The sequence below is a fragment of the Mercenaria mercenaria genome, chromosome 4 (genome assembly GCF_021730395.1).
Source record: "Mercenaria mercenaria strain notata chromosome 4, MADL_Memer_1, whole genome shotgun sequence".
Taxonomy (NCBI): domain Eukaryota; kingdom Metazoa; phylum Mollusca; class Bivalvia; order Venerida; family Veneridae; genus Mercenaria; species Mercenaria mercenaria.
The window spans coordinates 3,079,241-3,101,576 of record NC_069364.1 but is presented as its reverse complement, the minus strand read 5'-3'; the positions used below and the strand labels follow the sequence as shown (position 1 = coordinate 3,101,576).

The window sequence follows — 22,336 nt, the reverse complement described above, 5'->3', positions numbered from 1 at the left end:
AGTGTATCAACGACCGTTTCAGATATGATTTACAGATTTTAAGATTCCACATATTCCTAGGAAAATTTCAAAGGAAATTCCATTATAAACGGACATGAAAACAGGGGGTTATGCAGTTCCTAGTGTCCTAGTGAAATTACTGTCAGTGTGGTCTGACACATATATTGGCTTTTAACCGCATGAGAAATGGCTACTTTCAGTTTCGACTGATAAGTTGGAACCGCAATTTACGATTGATTCTGCCTTTGCGACCAGTGTAGATAATGATCAGCCTGCACATCCGTGCAGTCTGATCAATATTTGCACTGGTCGCCATTCAGTCAGCATCCCTTTCAACAGTTAATCGTACTGTCCAAATTGAAAGATGGACAAGCTCATTACAGAAAAGTAGAAAAGTAGCAGGGTAAGGGTTAAGCCAATTTCATTTGTATTTGGAATCTGTATGACGAGTTGAGTACACAATGTAAAGATGAAGTTGTAATACTGTTTAGCACAAAAATGGACATTACTCAAAATATAATAATCAGACAAAAAAGCTCCGACAATATGTCCCCCTCATGTTTATGGTATAAAGCAAGACTGGGTAGAAACAATTTAGTCAAATTTTGGTATCGACAAAAATGCGTTACAGTGGTACATCTGATTTGCTATAGATCATGGAATCGAACGCATTTTGATAGTTTTCTCAATATTAGGGACTGGGCTGGGCTCATTGTTTATTATACAGTTATTGACTTATGTTGAGGTCAATATGTGTTTTTACGGACTGCGTCCTCGGTCAATATTATTTTTACAGGTCCGTAAAAACACATATTGACCGAAACATAAGTCTATAATTGTTATATTATATGCCCTTCTCAAATGCACTCATTTAACTGACTTATATTCCATACATATAAGAAAGAGTCATTATCACTTTTCGGGTCAATATCGCTTTTTGCGGACCCGCGCGTGCACCCTTTCGACCAATCAAATGAGTGCATTTGAGAAGGGTACAAATGTATATAATATTACAATTTACACACATGGGACAGTGTTACATCGGCTTGAATACATTAGTTATATCTAATTGTTTCTAATGGTTCTACTGCAGAAGGCTTAAACAACACCCGGTGGACGTTAACAGCTGAACAACCCGCTCCAGATGAATAAATGAGAACATGGTTGAAATTGGAACACAGTCAGACATAAGAAGGCTCTGTATAGTTTTATTTTGATAACCAAAAAGAATGATCGAGGCGGATCTTAGAAGTTTTAAAGTGGTCCGTCCTTGAAACTCCTATTCAAATGATACAGTTTACATATAGGCATGAAGAAAGCCTGGTTGTGTCATGATTAAGGTATAATTAAAAAAGACATATACTTACATGAAAACTTTATTCAAAAATGGTATGTAAGCAAATATTATAATCATTATTTATAATTGTAGTAATACAATTTTTATTGTATTCATATATCCAACATCTTTATTTTATATCATGCTCCATTTAATTATGACAGACTATTAATCTTGAACTGCACACTCGAGTTTTGCTGGCCAAAAACTGAAGGACCTTATTATCTTTCCACTGTATTGTACAGCAATCTCCTGTACAACAAAATATTTTTTATAAAAAGTATCGTATTCTCACATTGTTAACGGCGTTATCTGTTACAGAAAATATCAATTTTTAACAAAACACTAGAATATTACTTTTGCGTTGTGTTTTTTTCTCTCTCTTTCTTAAAAACATGATCTTATCCCACTCCTAAAGGAGAAAACTATTGTTCAGCATATTTCAGATACTGTTATTGCAAGTGAAAATGTTTTACAGTATTAGCATTACTGCAGTTCAAAGACTTTAACGTTGTCATTGCTACCTTCTGTAACAAATAAAGTATTCATCTCTGGACTAAAAGTAATGGACCATGGTTTAATCAGTCCATCTGACGACTTTACTACGATGCCAACTTTTTGTCCGTTTTGCTTTATTTGCATAATATTTTTTGATTCAATTGCACATACAAACACATTCCCTTTTCTATCTGTGCAGACACCAGTACCATTGGTCAAGTCAGAATCAATGAAATTGTTGCAGTGTTTTCCCTGTCTATCTAGTGTGACTATATTGTTGAATATGTCAGCCACATAAATTTTATCTCCGGAATCACTGAAAGCAATCTGGCGGCAATTAGTTAACATATCATTTCCGGAACTGTCTTTGGATATCGTCTGCAGCAGCGTTCCAGCCATGTCGTGTATATACAGTGAGGTGCCATTGTCAGTTATCAGAAGTTTGTCATCCTTATAAGCAATACCAAAACAGGAATGGTTCAGCTTTATGTCATGTGTTAGTTTCATATGATTGCCAAGGGAGACAAACTGGAGGGTAGTGTTACTCAATGTAACAACTGCTTCCTGGTTACCTATACAACATACACCATTTGGAGCACAGGGAAGGTCACAGTAATCCTCTACCGAAAGTTTGCTTATGTCGACACGTTTCAACTTGTTATTGTGTGAGTCAGGCAGTAGTAGCTTGCCTCCTTGTGTTAAGCATGACCCATATACAGTACAGGTTGATGTGTCACTTTGTACTTTTATGTTCATTTCTCTGATTGCCTTGACTGAGTAGGCTGTATTCCTGTTGACCGACCCAAACGTCTTCAGGTGTTGTAGAAATCCCAAAACACTTTGGTCAGCAGCAAATGATACCTTTGCATGTGTATGTGCATCGAAGGAGTTCATAATATCATCAGTCTGGGCAATGATCTTTTGTGCTGTTTTTATGGAAACAAACTGCTGAGCTACATTTCCGTCAGATTGTTTAATGTTGTCCGCAGCTCGCCCGAGACCTATAATCTGTTTTTCTGATTTCTTCATCTCCTCCAGCAGCATTGCATTCATTGTTTGGTATTCCTTATTCACTTCTTTTATCGATTCCTTTTCCATGTTCCGAAGCATGGTTTCCATGTCTGCTCTAAATGCTTCTATTTCATTGACTGCATCCGTTTTTGATTTATTTAACTCTTCGAGAAGAGCCTCTCTTGATGTTTTAATCTTCTCCATTGCAATATTCTTCTCCCGTAATTTCAGATTAGTTTCATCCACGTCCGTCTTCTTAAACATAGTTTCGACAACATCCGATACAAGCTGGACATCTGTGCAGTTCCTGTAACATTAAGTCACAAATGTTTGTTCGACAGAATTGTTTTCATTTGTAAACAATAGGTGAATAATTGATAATTGTGATGAATACACCGTGAAAGATATAATATAATGTGTAGTAAATATCTTTAATATCACAAACACTTAACAAATGTTCTAAAGCAACACTTAATAAATCGCAAAAAGATTTCGAACGAGTGACAATATAATAATTATAAAATTCGTGTAGACAAATAAATGTTATTACTTACATGCCGAAATGTTAAAAAAGATTACGAACTCTATCCATTTTTGAAAAGTCACAAAAGTAGGCATTCGTTTATCGCATTTCGTAAACGTGCGAATTTCATAGCAAGTGCACCTATCATAATAAAAAAACACTGTTATTCTGCCAAATGCAAGAATATGACTTACGACATGTATAATTGACTTTTTATCTCGAATAATGTGTGAAATAAAAATGAAATTTATTAAGGCAAACTTCAAAAAATGAATACTTTATACCAACATGTTGCGTTAGAAGATTTGTTAAAGTGTATTATCGTTTGGAACTTATAAATATTTAGCATGTCCGCTTATTTTAATTGACCTTGATATCTAAGGTACTACTAGAACAGCTATTGAACAAACAACAATGATAAACCTGAGTGGCTAAGTTTTAGACTCCACTGAACACTGACACAACACTACAAGGACAAGTTAGTAGTCACGTGATTAAAACAATTCTTTACATAGTTTAAAATTTATAGTCATTCTGACACAGTTTTTGATAAAATAAAATGTTCGTTTTTGTTGTATTTACGGCCACAGCGATCGACACAATTTAGGTTATTTATAACGAATTTTCCAGCTTTGGTGATGGAGAAAGACTTTGAGTGAAACTTTCAGGCATTATATACCACAAGAAGGGTTTCGAATCCGCATTGATGAGTGGCAAGTGATTCGAAATAAGCGACTTTAATCACTCGGCCACGGGTGCCGTCTACATAGAACTCTGATTTGTTTCAAAATGTGGCTTTTGGTATAACACTGATTGACATATACTTTTTTGTAAACTATTCATATCAAAATAAAAAAGTGGAAAACCACAGGTCGTCCAACACGACATAAACGAGAATGTTGCAGGCTCAGTTTGATTAAACCTGTTCATGGACGGGAATTTGCACATGAACTAAACATTACATGAGCGCTTTACCAAAATGTAAGAGTAACGAAAGTAGATAGTATGTAACGTGGCTAGTTTATGGTATTATATCGTTTTTTATCTCTTAATGTCAGATTCAATATTAAACCATACATTGTTGCAAACAAATTGTGAACGAGCTGCCAAATTAGTTTCTGAACATTGTTCAACTGTGTTTTTTTAAATTAAGTAGCAAAAATCAGGGTATATGGCCACGTCTTAGAAGTGACATTCAACTTTAGAAAAGCTCTCAGAAAATGTATTTTATCAATTCGTGGTCTAATTAATGTATATCGTTAGGCGTAAAAAAAAATTGTTTGTTTCCGGTATCCCGACCTACCCTAAATTTTTGGCCCGACCCTAAATGTTTTTATGGCCTTGGAGAATATTTTTTTCAACTTTTTAACAAAAAGATGCAAAACTGCACTTTTTATGCTTTAAACATGGCCAGTGATGTTAGAAATCAACTTACTGATGCTCTAAAGGCATAACCCTCTTATTTGTAATCATTTTTTGACAAAAAAATAATTTCCGAAAAGTCTCCCTTAATAAAAAAATTTCCAAAAAAAAAAAAATAAATTCCGACCTACCTACCCTATTTTTTTTGAGCATGTTACCGGAAACAAAGAATTTTTTTTTAGGCCTTATCGATATAACAAAGAAACATACCTGTGGTTTAGCGCAATACAGCTTGTACAGCCAACAACGTCATGGTTACCACAATACATGTCCAGAATCTTTATTTCGTGTATGGAACATATTTCCGTAGGAACACTTGGAAGATTGGTTGTCAAAATCGTAGTCATGAAACTTGATTTATCGAGCATTTTATGTCCTTGTATAGCAGGAAATGCTTGGTGCATGTCAATACACGACTGACAACAGTATCCCTGACATTCCACACAATATTTCACGGCTTCTCTGTGTCTGTTAATTTTAGAGCAAGGTGTACATTTAAAGTTAAAAGTCTCATCAGAGGTTTCTTCACATCCACCCGTCGCATTTTTGATTACTTGGATCGGCATGGATCGGAGTGTAAGCACGCATTGAATGTACACTATTAAACATATGTTAAACTGTAATACGAGCGTACATCCAATAGGGGCGATTTAATGTTTGCGGTAATACTTCCTCTTTCGTCCCTAAAGCGGTTTACACTGAATAGGCCGTGCTTGAATAATTTCATTTTATTAGTAGGACAAGAATATAAGAATAGAAAGACACACTCTCACTAATAAAGCAATATTTCTTTTAACAAAAATGACAAATGACACAGTTTTAGCAAACTATATCAGGCGCGTAGCTAAAACCATTGTCGTGGTCCGCAGTAAAGGAATGCCTTATTATTTCCTTAATAAATTTCATGCAATATGCATTTTACAGTGTAGGATTTCTGTATGTAGCTCCTTGCACAATTGTAAGTGAATCGTTTTTAGTACCCTCTTCACTGTGAAAAATACAGAACCAGTCTGCTATCCTTGATCGATCTTTTACCACAACACTAAAGGAATATTTCGATTTCTATTGATTAAAACACACCTATGACCTATGAGTTAAATATACCCAGATAGAATCATTTCATTTTGACAAATTTAACAATAGTAAAATCAACAATCTGTAAGAACGCCCCTGCAGTTAAACTTATCAAAATACTGGAGTGAAGTGTACACCTTATCAAATCTTGTTTGTATTCATGACCAACATTACAAAAATATTTGTATTTTAAAGTTTATGTAACGCTCGGTAGATGTTTATTTCAAAGGACACGATCTATATATTAATTAAAGTGATCGCAGAACATTCAACATGATTCGTGTAGAAAAGAAATATATAAGAAACATTACAATAAAATTTGTCTGGATCATTGTAAGACCTAACATAATCAAATAATTCCATACGTTATGTAACAGACCCTTCCGTGTTGCATTCCGGCTTTGGTTATCCTAGTTCTAGTAGCTGCTAGCTCTTGCTTTTGAAGCAGCATTGTGATATTTTAAATCTGATTTTTTCTTTCAGAATTACAGATCAACACAGTATAAGTAAAACGTGTTTAAATGCAATAATACAGTGTAACTGTATGACTGCATGCACAATAACTTTATTTCGCGTGCAATATATAGTTCTGTGATTTTTCAATACCATGTGTGTGTAAAGAGACGGTTGGGTGTAAGAAACAATGATTGAATATAATTTATTCGAGATATATTTGAACTATAAAAGAGTTTAGATAGGAAACTGCAGCCAAACCTTTAAACTGAGTAGTCAACAAAGACATACTATGGAACAAATCTAAAACTGACACGCTGCCTTTGTAGGAGCTCTCCCGCCTCCAAATTTTGAGAGTGGAGGCCAGTATTCAGTTTGCACCCGGCCCCAAAGCTTTGATCGAGAAAGTGATTTTTCTTACAAAAAGGTAGATAAAACGAAAACAAGCCAAGTTAGAAAGCATTTAGATGTACTGATATGGAATTGATTTGAAGTGATGTCAATTGTCAATAAGAAGACATAACTTATTTTTCTTCTTTTATTTGTAAAATCTGGGTATGCTTAGCTGACCCTTAGCCACCCCCCTCCCCTAATATTGCCACAGTGCCCAACTTTGCGTTCGCTCTTACACCTGCTTGCATAATGATAATGTTTAATAACTGATCATATTTGTTTACGGTAAAGCATTCTGGCAAATGATGTGTTCGTGTCGTCAATTTTATTAACGGTGTTCTTATTTATATTTTGTCTGGCATTTCTACCACAAAATGCTGCTATTGCCTTTTTTTTGGATGAGAGTAAACTCGCGTGTGCTAACAGAGTGATTGCACCATCAAATAGGAAAACGAGGCGACAAACTGTAGAGGGCTCAATCAGTAAACTTGCACTATTCTTTATTCGCATTGTATCCTCTGTTCATAAACTTACATGTAGTTTTGTTTTTAAGTTACTTTTCACAATTGTTAAATGTTAGCCCACAAATTCGCCTCTAAATCTGAGGTATTATCCTTCAGTTGTAATTCTTTTGGATAATATTGTTCATATCTAAAATATCACCAATGCACCTCGAGATTCCATTAAAAGCTTCAATAATGTCTTCGTCTCGCATGAAATCTCGTTCAGATTTGCAACATGAAAATCAAATCATGCAAGTTCTGTCACAAACATATACACGGTCTCTCTATTTTTGAATAACAAACAAAAATATCTGTCAACATGATGTCTGTGCCTTTTCATGACAAGTTAACACAATCTGTAAAGCATTCTTTTCAAGTGTCTTTTCAGGATATTTGATGTAACCTCATCCAAGCTGTTTACGGAAGATAATCCTATTTAGTATCTTTTCCCATTTTATCTGAGCACTAAACAGTTCTTGCTGATGGTTATTTACCCAAAATGGATACAATAGATTGTTTTAATTGCCGTTAAATATTACCAAAGGTGTTTGTCCTAAACACTTTCCACCGCAGTGAATGACGATTACGTAAGGATGTGCTTTATTATCAAGCGGACATTTGATGTACTCACAATACTGGCTTAAATTTTTACTCTATATGCCCTCCAACTTGAGAAGGACCAAGTTTTGTGCCTGTTGTATGGTAAAATACGTCTCTCACTATTGAAGAACCAACTATCCACACATGGAATAAAAATAGTTAAATAAATGAATTCATACTACAATATTAGACACCTTTTACAAATTGCATTCACATGGCATGATGTAAAACAAAAATACAAGGATAAATATCCAACAGGGAATGTCACGTTACAAAAAAAACGAAGTTTGCCCAAATTGCAACTTACAGTGGGGCACCGCCTAAGAACGGTCAGTGGCAAAACACCACTGGTTTATGGGGTGCGTCTAACATCACTATTAACCCTTAAATGCTCCAATGTCACGGGACATTGTGAATAAAAGTAATCCCGCCAGGTGAATCCCTAACCCACTCAATAGCAACAGAAGGCATGGCGTATAAAACACAAAATTGCTGCTGTGAATTTCTATATAAAACAAACCATAAGAACCTAAAACTCATGTACTTTATGCCTTTGCAGAAGACAGTACATCAAAAGATACAACCTTAAGCATTTTAAGGGCCCGACGAAACAACTCAGAAGACAGAAATCAAGACAGGTAAGTCCCGGTTGGATTTAAAAACTGCCTATCATATACCCCCCGCCCCCTCCACCTCTTCCTTTAGACACAATCAAAGACGGATGCGTAGCGTTCAACTGTAAAACGGTTGAACACTAAACATGCGGTGTGTCTCAAAACAACTGGATTATAACCTGTTTAAATAAGTTGAACAATTACCATGACCCTAAATCTTACGAACCACATCCCCATAAAATACCATCTCGTAGAAGTGCCTTTAAATTACTACTGAATTTTAAAACCAAATCTGAATTATGACAGTAGTTTAGTAAATTTAAATCATCGCCCTTGTCATATACTATTGTCATAAATAGAGAGATGTAAATCTAAAAAAGAAACAGTAGTATCCAGATTGTTATTTAATTGCAGCTCCCAGGGATAATAGTAACCACCAATTGAGCAAAAAAGGATACCATCTAGATAGCGTTGTTACAGCCCGTTTTGTAATAAAGTTGCAAATTGTAATCATTATTATATAGCGGGTTCATTACAACGTGAAATATTTGCAATAAAGTTTCAACATGTAATAAATTTCTGAGTTAGTGTAAACGCATTTGTGGCATATTTACTACGTGAATAAAAGTGAAGGAAACAATCCTATGAAGCAGTGTAGGGTCAATTGTTTTCCGAACATCTTAACGGTTTTGAATTCTTTTAGACCTTAAGCATTTTTTTTTCAAACTATGAAAAACTGCGTTCATCATTAAAGTTTTAAGGCTCATTGTCGATACGTGACTCTGTTTACAACTGTATTGGCATAAATGCTATATGCTGCATTTGTTGTGATTACGGTGGCCATCTATCTGTGGTTGTAGTTTAGTCGCCTATCTGTCAAATGAATTTAACTCTCCCCCGTTCCTCCACTGCACGACTGCACTGGAAACCATTGTGCTAAAGAGACTGAAGAAATCCTGTGGTACTGATAAAGGATTTTGTGAAGAGAGATATGTGAACAAGTTTTAAGTATGTGCATTGTAAGCTGCATAACATTTGCTATTCTTTCTTAACTAATTATTGTACAATGTGTCTACAATATGACACAGACAGCTTACAGCTTACAGGGAACGTTATACTAATAAAAAATAGAGTCGTCGTATACTTGTTTTTTTGCTGGACAGATTTGAAATATTTGTACCTACGTAAATTTTCGAAATGGAAGTCGATCGGAAAATCACAATTGTGGTGACATTTTTGCGAATAATTTTTTTTTACCAATGTAGATTTTACTGAAACATTTCACAGTTAAACACCTGCTCTGTAATGTGGTGAAACAAAATGCGAGGTCCGCATTCCTATTTATGAGACATTTGCCAATGATTAAAGAGATTTGATCTTAAGATATTGTTTTGAATTAACATCAAAATTTTAAATGTCATATCATATCTTTAGAAAGGTAGTAACGTTACTATTTTACTACAATTACTCATGGGTTACCAGTAATTCATATAATAATTTTCGTTTCCGTATGCCGTTTTATTCTACGTTTTCCGGATAAATGATGCTACGCAAGGATTAATGATATCCCGAATCGAGATTAAAAGCAGTATCAAACGTGCGCCCATGCTATGAAAAATCACGTGGGACAGCCACCGTGACAAAAGATAATTGGTTACTTGGAGCAAGTAAGTCAGAGGTCAAACTTATATAACCAATAACTGGAGAAACGGAAATATGCTTTAAAATTAAACCGGATAGGGTATTTTCCTGTGTCATGTACACCTTACTGATACTAATACCAGAAGGTCAAAGGCCAAGGTTACATTGGTTCTTAGTAAGGAAACGATTTCCGAAAAATAACTCTGAGGAAAGCTAAGGAAGACGTTAATCTTCATAGGAGGTTTTGTATTGTATATGTATGTGTCAAGGGCAAAGAGGTCTGCCACTGTTATGCTCTTTGTTGTTACAAAACAGTTCAAATTTTAATTAAAGTCGGTCGACATAAAAGTTATGTATAGCTTTTTACCGGCAGCTAAAAGTTACCAAACTTATCATATTTCATATTTCAGTAGGGAGAGCGTTGGTCTACATATTAGATATTTCATACTATTCACAATAACTCAGAGATGTCTTCTTATTCGCAATTCCTTTTGAATAGCATTGTTGTGACGCAATTTGCAGATCTATATGAAACTAAAGGCTGTCTTCGGTCTGCGCCGGTAAGTTGAGGTTTATAAATTTCAGTTTCAGGACATATATATCCATTTCAGAAAGTACATTCTAATTTTTTATTTTATGCTAACTAATGAAATACTGTATTCTATCAGTTAAATATTTTTATATCTCATCACTCACACTGTGAATATATGATATCTCTATTTTCACACTGTGAGAGATATAGCTCCGCCCCTTCATACATTTTAAATTCCTTGCTTAAAACAGGATGAAAATTGTAGTCGCACTTTGTACTTTATAGTATATTTCTCGATTCAAATTATTTTACTAAATGAGAATTTCATGACGTTATGCAGCAAAAATTAAATAAAACGGAACTTTATGTTGTGTGCATCTTTCTAACGTCACAACACGTCTGACGTCATGTCTGTTTACGCGCGTCTGTTTCCCGCGCTGAGATTAAAAACTGTTGCAAAATGCACATCTCAACGTAATTGAGCATAAAATAAAAAAGAAATTTGTTTGTTTTTCGTGAATATTAAATATATCTCACCTGGAAGTAAAAATATTTGAAATTTTCTCACTTCTCATTGAGATATATTGCATATTCACTCAAAACAAAACAAATATCCTCTATATATTAAAGGTATAGTTCTGTTCGTGTGTCGTGTGCTTTCTCTCTTTGCCATCTATCAATATGTCAAGTTTCATGAAATTTTCTTTAAATTTTTCATATGATAGACAAACAGACAGGAAAACGAGAAAGTGATTCTTTCTTTCAGATATACTACGACCATTTCAGATATGCTTTACACATTTTAGATGACTTCACATTTTCCTACACCTACTTTTCAAGGACATTTCATCACAAACGGACATGAAATAGAAAGAAAATGGCTGTTATGCAATTCCTAGTTATCCAGTGAAATTACTGTCAGTGTGGTCTGCTACACTAAAGGACACACATACTGGCTTTTATCCGAATGTAAAAACCGCTACTTCCGGTTTCGATTGATAAGCTGGAACCGCCAAATGCATGTCCAATTCATGATAATGTTAACACTTCTCATGCTGGACACGACTGATTCTGCTTTTGCGACCACTGTATGTCATGATCAGCATGTACATCCGTGCAGTCTGATCAAGATCTACACTGTTCACCATTCAGTCAGCATGATTTTGGTAAGCACCCCTTTTAACCTTTAATGGTACTATGTATTATAGAAAATTAAGAGGGTAAGGGTTACGTCAATTTCATATGTATTTGATTGTATCTATATGAGGAGTTGAGTACACAATGTAAAGATGAAGTTGTTTAGCACAAAATGGGCATTACGCAAAATATAATAATCAGACATAAAAGCTCCGACAATAGGCGCATGTCCACTTCTTATTGATGGTATAGAGTAAAAATGGATAGAAACAATTCGGCCAAATTTTGTTAGTTGAAAATTGCGTTTCTGTGGTACATCTGATTTGCTTAAGATCATGGAATCGAACGCATTTTGGCAGTGTTCTCGATATCAGGGACTGGGCTGGGCTGTGCTCATTGATTTTTTTTAAAGTTTACACACGTGGGACAGTGTTCCATCGGCTTAAACATTAGTTATATCTATTTTTTTTCTAACGGATTTGCTGCTAAAGGCTGGTCAACCCGCTCCAGATGAATAATTGAGAATATTGTTAAAATTGGAACACAGTCAGAGATAAGAAGGCTCTATACAGTTATTGTTTATAAAAAAAGACTGATCGCGGTGGGCCTTAGAAGTTTTATAGTGGCCCGTCCTTGAAAATCATATGCAAATAATGCAGTTTACATATAAACATGAAGTGTAATGATTAAGGTATGATTAATGTAAGCAAATGTTATAATCATTACGTATAATTGTAGTAACAGTTATACAATGTTTATTGCATTCATATATCCTACAGCTTTATCTTATACCTTCCTTTTTTTAAAACAGTGATGTCAGACTATTAATCTTGAACTGCACAATCGCGTTTTGCTGGCCGAAAACTGAAAGACCTTATTATCTTTCCACTGTATTGTACAGCAACCTCCTGTACAATAATATACATGTATACTTGATAAAAATAGTATCGTATTGTCACATTGTTAAAAGTGTTTTTGTTGACAGACGTCATCAAATTTTTAACAAAATATGTCGATTTTGTGAAGTTTCTTTCCTCTTGAAATATGATCTTATCTCGCTTCTAGAAGGAGAAAAGATTGTGCATTATATTTCATATACTGCTATAGCAAGTCAATTATTTTTACAGTATTGTCACTACTGCAATTCAAAGACTTTAACGTTGTCATTGTTATCGTCGGTAACAAATAAAGTATTCATCTCTGGACTAAAAGTAATGGACCATGGTCGAAACAGTCCATCTGTTGGTTTTACTACAATGCCAACTTTTTGTCCATTTTGCCTTATTTGCATAATATTTTTTGATTCAATTGCACAAACAAATACATTCCCTTTTCTATCTGTGCAGACACCAATACCATTGGTCAAGTCAGAATCAATGAAATTGTTGCAGTGTTTTCCCTGTCTATCTAGTGTGACTATATTGTTGAATCTGTCAGCCACATAAATTTTATATCCGGAATCACTGAAAGCAATCTGGCGGCAATTAGTTAACAGATCATTTCCGAAACTGTCTTTGGATATCGTCTGCAGTAGCGTTCCAGCCATGTCGTGTATATACAGTGACGTGCCATTATTAGTTATCAGAAATTTGTCATCCTTATAAGCAATACCAAAACAGGGATGATTCAGCTTTATGTCATGTGTACGTTTCATCTGATTGCCAAGGGAGACAAACTGGATGGTATAGTTATCAAATGTCACAACTGCTTCCTGGTTACCTATACAACACACACCGCTTGGACCAAAGGAAAAGTCACAGTAGTCCTCTACCGATAGTTTTCCAATGTCGACACGTTTTAACTTATTATTGTTGAAGTCAGGTAGTAGTAGCTTGCCTCCTTGTGTTAAGCATGACCCAAATACAGCACAGGTTGATGTATCACTCTGTACTATTATATTCATTTCTCTGGTTCCCTTGACAGAGTAGGCTGTATCGCGGGTGACCGACCCAAACGTATTCAGTTTTTGTAGAAATCCCAACACACTTTGGTCAGCAGCAAATGATATCTTTGCATGTGAATGTGCATAGAATGAGTTTATAATATCGTCAGTCTGTGCAATAATCTTTTGTGCTGTTTTTATGGAAACAAACTGCTGAGCTACATTTCCGTCGGATTGTTTAATGTTGTCCGCAGCTCCCTCGAGGCCAATAATCTGGTTTTCGGATTTCTTTATCTCCTCCAGCAGCATTGCATTCATTGTTTGGTATTCTTTATCTACTTCTTTTATCGATTCCTTTTCCATTTTTTGAAGCATCGTTTCCATTTCTGCTCTAAATGCTTTTATTTCATTGACTGCATCCGTTTTTGATTTATTCAGCTCTTCGAGAAGAGCTTCTCTGGATGTTTTGATATTTTCTATTGCTATATTCTTCTCTTGTAATTTCAGATGAGTTTCATCAACGCCCGTCTTCTTAAACATAGTTTCGACAACATCAGACACAAGCTGGACGTCAGTGCAGTTCCTGGAACATTAAGTCAAAAATGTTTGTTCGACAGGATTGTTTTCATTTGTAAACAATAGGTGAATAATAGATATTCGATATAAACACTCTATGAAATAAGATGTAATATCGTCTGCTTGGCGCAAAAAGTAGTCTAACTGACATTTTAAAAAATGTTCAGGAGAAGCAAAAAACTGATTTTTTCTTTTGTCAATAATCCTTTAAATATCTACCTATTTAATTCAAAAAGAATATAATATGCTCATACTTTTAATATTTTTTGGCAATTATCATAACATAGAGCATAAATAATAAATTAAAGTATAATGCAGTTACACTCGTTAAGTGCTGAAATTTTTTAACGCAAAAACTCAGTTAAGTGCACTTAACCAAGTTTTTGCATTCAGTATTTTTGATTTGGGAGCAATATTCTGTATTAAGTTCTGGAAATACAATTTTTAATATTTTCCTGATGGCATTGTTATAATTTAATTTTGACAATTTTTAAAGTTCAAACCTTACTTGTTGCTTTTGCAGTGTTTGCTTGAATGTGTAATAGAATAGCAATACTATTGCAATAATTTAATTTAAGATTTATTTACAATACAACAGCAATGAAAATGTAGTGAAAATGATATTTTATACATGTGAATAAAGAATTTTTAATAACAAATTTTATATTAATTTGGTAGCAGTTTCAGAATTAATAGATATTAAAACACAAGAAAAAAGTTAAGACATCTCACACAATAATACAGACAGTCCTTTTTACACATGATTGTTTTCATTCTCTTAACTCATTACGGTGATTAATTCATTACCAACTTTAACAATTTATTCCATTGTTGAATTCTATGTCATATGAAGCAGAATTAAGTGAAGCAAGTCAGCAAATTCACATATTCCTTTTTATTTACCCATCACCAAGTAAATCTGATCATACAAGACTGCCTGCACTCACATAAGCGCAAACAACTTTAGTGTGAAATCAACATGGTCACAGAACAACCAAATGCGATTCTCGAAAATGTAGTACAGTATAGTTAATTCATGGGGTAAAATTTTGCAGAAGCCCTGGTAGGCCGGTGAATAATATTCCTCTTACAGAGCCCCAACAAATCTTTATACTTGTCGGGTAATAACTTGGGGCGAAATTCTTCATTGCACAAGTACTTCGGTTTAGGCAGTTTAGCTTTTGTTTGTTTGTTTTGGGTTTAACGCCGTTTTTCAACAGTATTTCAGTTATGTAATGGTGGGCAGTTAACCTAACCAGTATTCCTGGATTCTGTACCAGTACAAACCTGTTCTCCGCAAGTAACTGCCAACTCCCCCACATGAAATATCAGAGGTGGAGGACGAATGATTCCAGACACAATGTCTTTTATCAAATCGACACAGAGAACATACGCCCCCGCAGGGATCGAATTAGCGACCCAGCGATCCGTAGACGCTATCCCTACTGAGCTAAGCGGGCGGGCTGTTTAGCTTTTGTACTTGGATACAACTTGACCACATGTTCATCACCATCAAAGTCATATTTTATTACACAACACTGTCTGGCTTTTCAAAATCTAGGTCTATCAATGTATATGCATCCATTTTATTTTTTCCCCTTTTGTGTCTATATCAAGATTTTTAATTTTGAAAGCAATGTGTTTAAAGTCTAGGAAATCATTTAATGACATTTTAATAACATAGTAACTATGTTTTCCTTCTACGAGCCATTTGAACAGTGGAGTAGTGTATAGAGAAATACTTTTGTTGAATGAACTGAGTCATTCAATTTTGGATGTGGCCACGTTATAAAATTTTGTGTGTAAGCTTTAGAAATCTAAGATGTTTCAGACTGTACCACAACATAGCAAATAAAATCTGTTTCGGTTCTGGCCAGTGCAAATCGCCTAAACTGTAAACAGTCAAATTATAATTGTTTAATTTTCTTACATAATAAAACTGTGACTGAAATGATTTCGGAAGCGGAACTACCTGTTGTAGGTCAAAGCAAGCTGTAATATGTTCAGTATTAGATTCAGACAGTAATTTTATCACAATCTTTATGTTCTCTGGCTAAAACTTTACTTTTTTATATGATGTTCATACTGCTCTTTGTCATTATCCCTACCACTTTTCTGTGAAAAACAAATGTCACACTGGTCTTTAAGGGGTTTTTAAAATGATATATTAAATTTTGTATTAAAGATAGACCTATATGTGCAGACAGACTTTGGAACAAGGTTCTTATCCTGGCAATTTTTAGCATAAACATACATTTTTGTGAGGTTTAAATTAGTCTCAAGATATTCTTCATTTGTTGATGTTTTTCACCAGTAATGTGACTAACCCCTCGGAAAACTGTTTATACCCTTGAATATCAGTTAAAATTACTCGGGGCATTTTATTTGGCTGTTTTGTATGCTTGCCACGTGAATCTGCCCTGGTAATTCCACCTGTACATTTTTTTCCTAATGCTGATGAAGTTACGACTCATGTAATATCAGGTGTATCTAAGTAAAATTGTTTGCAATCTTGCTCTTATGTTTTCTTTTGTACTGAAAATATACCCACTTGAATGTTTTCACTTACTATATATTACTTTTATTAATAATCTTTTTTTCTATGGATTATATTGAGAGTGTGTGCAATGAATTCTTTGTTTCTCATAACTCCCCGTTCCACAAAAAATTTTGAAAATTGTTTTCTCTTTCTGTGTGGGAAATGTTTGTGTGGCATATGGGTTTTACACCCAGCTCCACAACCCCTCTTCAAAATTTTACTTCATTTCATTTTCCCAATTGTGGTAAAATAGTTTTTATCAGAGTTTTCTTTCAACTTTTATTACTTTTAATGGCAATTTGTTTCCATGAATTTTCATCACATTTGTGCTTATGTGATTTTTGAGGTTTATCATTTTTGTCGTGTTCATTATGATTGTGGGAAGAATATGAATTTGCTGAACTGTTTTCAATATCACTAAATTGTTCCTCAATAATTATTGTAAATGTATTTTCTGCATATAGTACACTTATTACACCAACTATTTAAAAAAAGAATATTTATTTAAATGCAAAAAGTAGGCTTTGTGCACTTAGTCTATTTTTTGCATTAACAACTTTAAATAACTATATCAAGAAATAAAAGCAAAAACTATACTATGTACACTTAGTACAGTTTTTGCACTTATCAAAATGGTATATGTAGTTAGCGATTTTTCGTATTTTTCCAAAAGAATACTTTAAGACGTGAAATTTACGACAAAACTTATTTAGAATAATGAAATGGGATATTTATTAGTCAAAATTGGTAAAAAGTCAATTTTGATAAAAATGTCAGTTAGGTGACTTTTTGCGCCAAGCAGACGATATAATGTATAGTAAATAACATTACTATCACAAACACTTTTACAAATGTTTTAAATCACGGGCTTCCGTGGCCGAGCTGTAAAGGTCACTGATTTTGAATCACTTGCCCCTCACCGATGCAGGTTCGAGCCTCACTCGGGGCGTTAAATTCTTCATATTAGGAAGCCATACAGCTAACTAACGGAAGGCCAGTTGTCCTACCCAGGTACCCGCCTCTGATGCAATAATGCAAGGAGTGGCACCTGTGGCTCAACCATAAATACTGGATGGAAAGTCGCCATTTAACCTATAATTGTGTTGGAGCGACGTTAAATCCAAGAAAAGAAACTAAATAAATCGCAAAATTCTTTCAAACAAGTGTTTATATAATTTAGAAATTTGGCATTCTTGTAGAAAAAAATACATTATTATTGATGTCATGTATAACTGACATTCTAGCTCGAGTAATGTGTGAAATAAAGATGATTTTTATTAAGAAACACTTTATGAATACTTTATATCAACATGTTGTGTTAGAAACTTTGCTAAAGTGTACCATCATTTGGAACTTATAAATATTTAACATATCTGCTCATTTTAATTGATCTTGAGATCTAATGTACTACTTGAACAGCTATTGAACAAACGACAATGATAAATCTGATGGCGTAGTTTTACACCCCAATGAACACTGAAACAAAACTACAAGGACAAGAATGCGTATTCAAAATGATAGTCGCGTGATTAAAACACACAGTTACGTAGATTAAAGTTATGGTAATTCGGTCACAATTTTTGTAAAATGAAATGTTTGTTTTTGTTGGATTATGAGTCACTTGGACACAATTCAGGTCTAATAGCGACTTTCCAGCTTTTGGCGACACTCCGGGCATTCTTTCAGACATGTGCGGGTACATGCATAGAAGAACAGACGTTCTTTAAGCCAGCTGGATGACTTCCTATCAAGAAGAATTATATACCACAAAAATGATTTCGAATCCGCATTGGTTTGTGGCAAGTGATTTTAAGTAAACGACTTTAACCACTTGGCCATGCATGCCGTCTAAGCAGAACTCTGATTTGTTTTTTAATAATGGCATCTGGTATAAACGTGATTTTTTTGGGAAACTATTCATGTCAAGTATAAAAAACAATTTAGAAGAAAGTGTAAAGGGTCTGGCATTTTTTTTAATCATAAATAAAATAATCTTTCTATAATAAATCGAGATACGGGTTAAAGGTTGTTTAAAGTACAATTAAGAAGTAATTTATCGTGTATGATACCAGCATTTTCTGGAAATATGGTGATGATTTAACATGACTGAACTAGTTTATCGCATCCATACCTAAATAGGAAATACCCTTATAACGTTTTGAAATGTGAAAGCAAAAGCATAACATAAGGTTCAGTCCATACACAAGCACTCATTCCTCGTTGCCCGAGCAATAATGCGCTCCGTTTAGCACCTTTTCGCCGAGATTCTTAGACCCGTATAACTTTTTATTTACAACTTTTTAATTTCCAATTTTTCAGTAAGATTCAACGAAGACTTCTCAAGTAAATTAAATTACTTCTACCTAGTGATGAGAATCGGACAGCTGAAGCAGAATCGATTAATCGGTCCGATTCTGATCTCTCTCCGATTCGATTAATCGAAAGAATCGGAACCGAAAGATCATTATAGACTTTTGTGGCAATATGGGAGTAACAGCAAACCTTTCTCAAGACTTTCAGATTATTGTATGACTACTTTTTTTTACTTTTTATGAAGAATTCTATGACACAGCTGCTGTACTGTACAGCCTTTAGCAACTGTTGGGCAATTATGACCCAGTTGTTCGAATCTATAACCGAATGTTAACCTATCTGCTGGTTAGATCTTGATTCAAAATTTTTGTCTTGATGGTTTTTTTTATTTCACTATAAAGGCAGTCCTTAACTCAATGATTTGTTTTTCAAATTCTTCTAAAATGTCGACATATAGCCCTTAAAGTTAACCAACCGATAGCATAACCGGCTGTTCAAAGGTAAGAACAAATTAGTCCAGACTGCGATCTGGGAGGAACTATTGGACCAAATGCAAAAGTAACTAGAATTCATCTTTTCTCTATGACTCAATGGGATTTAAGTCATGCTAGATGCACCGCCAAATTTGGCATGGAATATATATGCTGTGGACATTGCTGGCAGGTCTGGAATTAGTTTATCATGTTTTTTAAGTAAATCCACTATTTTGTATTGAAGGACTAATAAAAGCTTGTCAAATAAAATCTGAAAACTATTTCCAGTTAGAAAAGATGGTGGTTTGGGTGCCTTCGTTAATCAGTTAATGTGCGCTTTAAAGCATATTTTGCAAACAGCTCTAGTAGTATCAAGGTTTTCCTTAAAACGAGCCAACACCCGGCATTAGGGCTTCATGCAGAACCCAAAATATTTCAAGACGTCTGATTTTTTACTGCCAGGGCAACAACTTTTTTATTATTTTTACGATCATGACAGCTGGCCTGACAGCGCCCTCCAATTTAAAGAGCAGATATTTTGAAATACTAACCCAAAGATTATAAAAGAGCAAGAGTATTTAAGCTAAACAGCGAGCAGTATCTGAAAAAGTCCTGAAAGCGGGATTTTAATTTTTTAACAAAATCAGCGACTAGAATCGATTCTTTTTGGTCAGAATCGATGTCGCCGACTTTGAAACTTTGGCGATGATTAATCGAACATCGGCGACAATCGGAACATCACTACTTCTGACCTTTACACTAACTGAAATTTGTCGTTATTAACCAATGCACCAACGAGTCAGCTACCGGTCAAAGTTCGTATAAGTTTTGTGCAATAATAGCGTGCAGTAAGTGTATCTGTATCTTTATATTTCTCATTTACATTAGGCGTAAAAAAAAATTGTTTGTTTCCGGTATCCCGACCTACCCTAAATTTTTGGCCCGACCCTAAATGTTTTTATGGCCTTGGAGAACATTTTTTTCAACTTTTTAACAAAAAGATGCAAAATTGCACTTTTTATGCTTTAAACATAGCCAGTGATGTTAGAAATCAACTTACTGATGCTCTAAAGGCATAACCCCCTTATTTGTAATCATTTTTTGACAAAAAAATAATTTTCGAAAAGTCTCCCTTAATAAAAAAAATTTCAAAAAAAAAAAAAAAAAATTTCCGACCTACCTACCCTAATTTTTTTGAGCATGTTACCGGAAACAAAGAATTTTTTTTTAGGCCTTATTTAAGTGTGTTGCTTTTTCTCTCTTTCATTTTTGTTGTAACAGAGCGCCTTCCACAAACCGTAACTAATCTGTACATGAACTAAATGTATAAATAGTGATACCAAGGTAAGTACTCGTTACTTTACTATTAATCGAGCGCCAAAATGTAGGATTTATGGCAGTAGATATAACTTGACTAGTTTATGTTATTTCGTATACGAAATATCAGGTAATCTATGAAATGTCCATTTAAAGCTATCCTATCCTTACTCGATTTCGTTTGTTATCTCTTAATGTCAGATAAACAATCAATATTAATCTACACATTGTTGCACACAAATTGTGGACAAGCTGCCTAATTAGTTCCTGATTATTGTTCAACAGAGTTTAAATCAGGCTATATTACCACGTCATTGAACGTGACATTCAACTTAAGCAAAATGCTCAGAAAATGTGTATCAGTTCGTGGTATAATTAATGTAGATCTATATCGATATATCACAGAATAGATATATGTATACCTGTGATGTAGCGCCATACAGCTTGTACATCCAACAACTTCATGGTTACCACAATACATGTCCAGAATCTTTATCTCGTGTATGGTACATATCTCTGTAGGAACACTTGGAAGATTGGTTGTCAAAATCCTCCTCTTGAAGCTTGATTTATCGAGCAGTTTATGCCCTTGTATAGCAGGAAATGCTTGGTGCATGTCAACACACGACTGACAACAATATCCCTGACATTCCACACAATATTTCACGGCCTTTCTTTGTCGGTTAATTTTAGAACAAGGTGTACATTTAAAGTTAAAAATCTCATCAGAGGTTTCTTCACACCCACCCGTCGCCATTTTGTTAGGTGGACGAGTATTACTTCCGCTTTCGTTTTTAAAGCAGTTTATACGGTACAGACCGTGTTTGAATATTAAATTCAATTCCATCAAATGAACAAGAATATAAGAAAAGAAAGACACACTGAAGGAATCTCAAAAGGTTACATGTGCCTATTACAATGTATAATGCATTTAAGAAACCCCCGATATTTTATCGGCATAAGACACTTTGTAATATAAAAACCATGATGGGAAATGACCTAGTTTTAAAACCACAGTTTCTAAAAATAGATCAGGTGCGTAGCAGAAGTCTTTTTTCGTAGGTACGCATGATCTTCTTTTTGGCGTTTATTTGCAAAAGCAGTATACGAAAGCCTTATTCTCTCTTTAATAAATTTCATGTAAAATGTATTTTTACTATGTAGTGGATCTGCATGTAGACCCTGGTACAATTTTCAGTGAATTGTATTTAGTATCCGAAATATCTAATATCTTCACTCTAAAAAGTACAGAACCAGTCTGCTATCCTTGACCGATCTCTTATCATTATGCTTGTGGACATTATTTGGATTTCTATTAATTATACAAAATCTATGACCTAGGAGTTAAATAGTCCTAGATTCAAATTGTGTATTAGAATAATTTTGTTTAAAAAAAAACAAATTTAACAATGGTAAAATGAACTATCCGTAACAAGGCCCTTGCAGTGAAACATATCAAAATACTTGTGTTATCAAACCGTATATTTAACCGCCATTAC

General features: G+C 34.5%; 1 protein-coding gene across 3 annotated transcripts; it reads right to left on the bottom strand.

Annotated features, from left to right (window-relative positions):
• Nucleotides 1–1,362: 1,362 nt before the first annotated feature.
• LOC128556155 (E3 ubiquitin-protein ligase TRIM71-like) lies at nt 1,363–21,649 on the bottom strand. 3 transcript variants are annotated; one of them, XM_053540167.1, is made up of 2 exons: nt 21,260–21,625; nt 1,363–3,152 (listed from the first exon to the last, which is right to left on the bottom strand). In XM_053540167.1, the coding sequence occupies exons 1-2, from the start codon at nt 21,592–21,594 to the stop codon at nt 1,823–1,825; spliced, it is 1,665 nt and encodes a 554-aa protein (XP_053396142.1). In that variant the 5' UTR covers nt 21,595–21,625; the 3' UTR covers nt 1,363–1,822. The 3 variants fall into 3 exon arrangements, with proteins under 3 accessions (XP_053396142.1, XP_053396143.1, XP_053396141.1); XM_053540168.1 differs by lacking the exon at nt 21,260–21,625 and adding an exon at nt 5,001–5,454; XM_053540166.1 differs by lacking the exon at nt 1,363–3,152 and adding an exon at nt 12,451–14,202 and having other exon boundaries at nt 21,260–21,649.
• Nucleotides 21,650–22,336: the final 687 nt, after the last annotated feature.

What these genes read in the sequence shown, in the direction of transcription:
- LOC128556155 (XM_053540168.1), bottom strand. Translation starts at nt 5,356, where the DNA reads ATGCCGATCCAAGTAATCAAAAATGCGACGGGTGGATGTGAAGAAACC. An exon ending in TGTATTGCGCTAAACCACAG is followed by an intron (nt 3,153 to 5,000) that starts GTATGTTTCTTT and finishes TTAATGTTACAG; the next exon opens with GAACTGCACAGATGTCCAGC.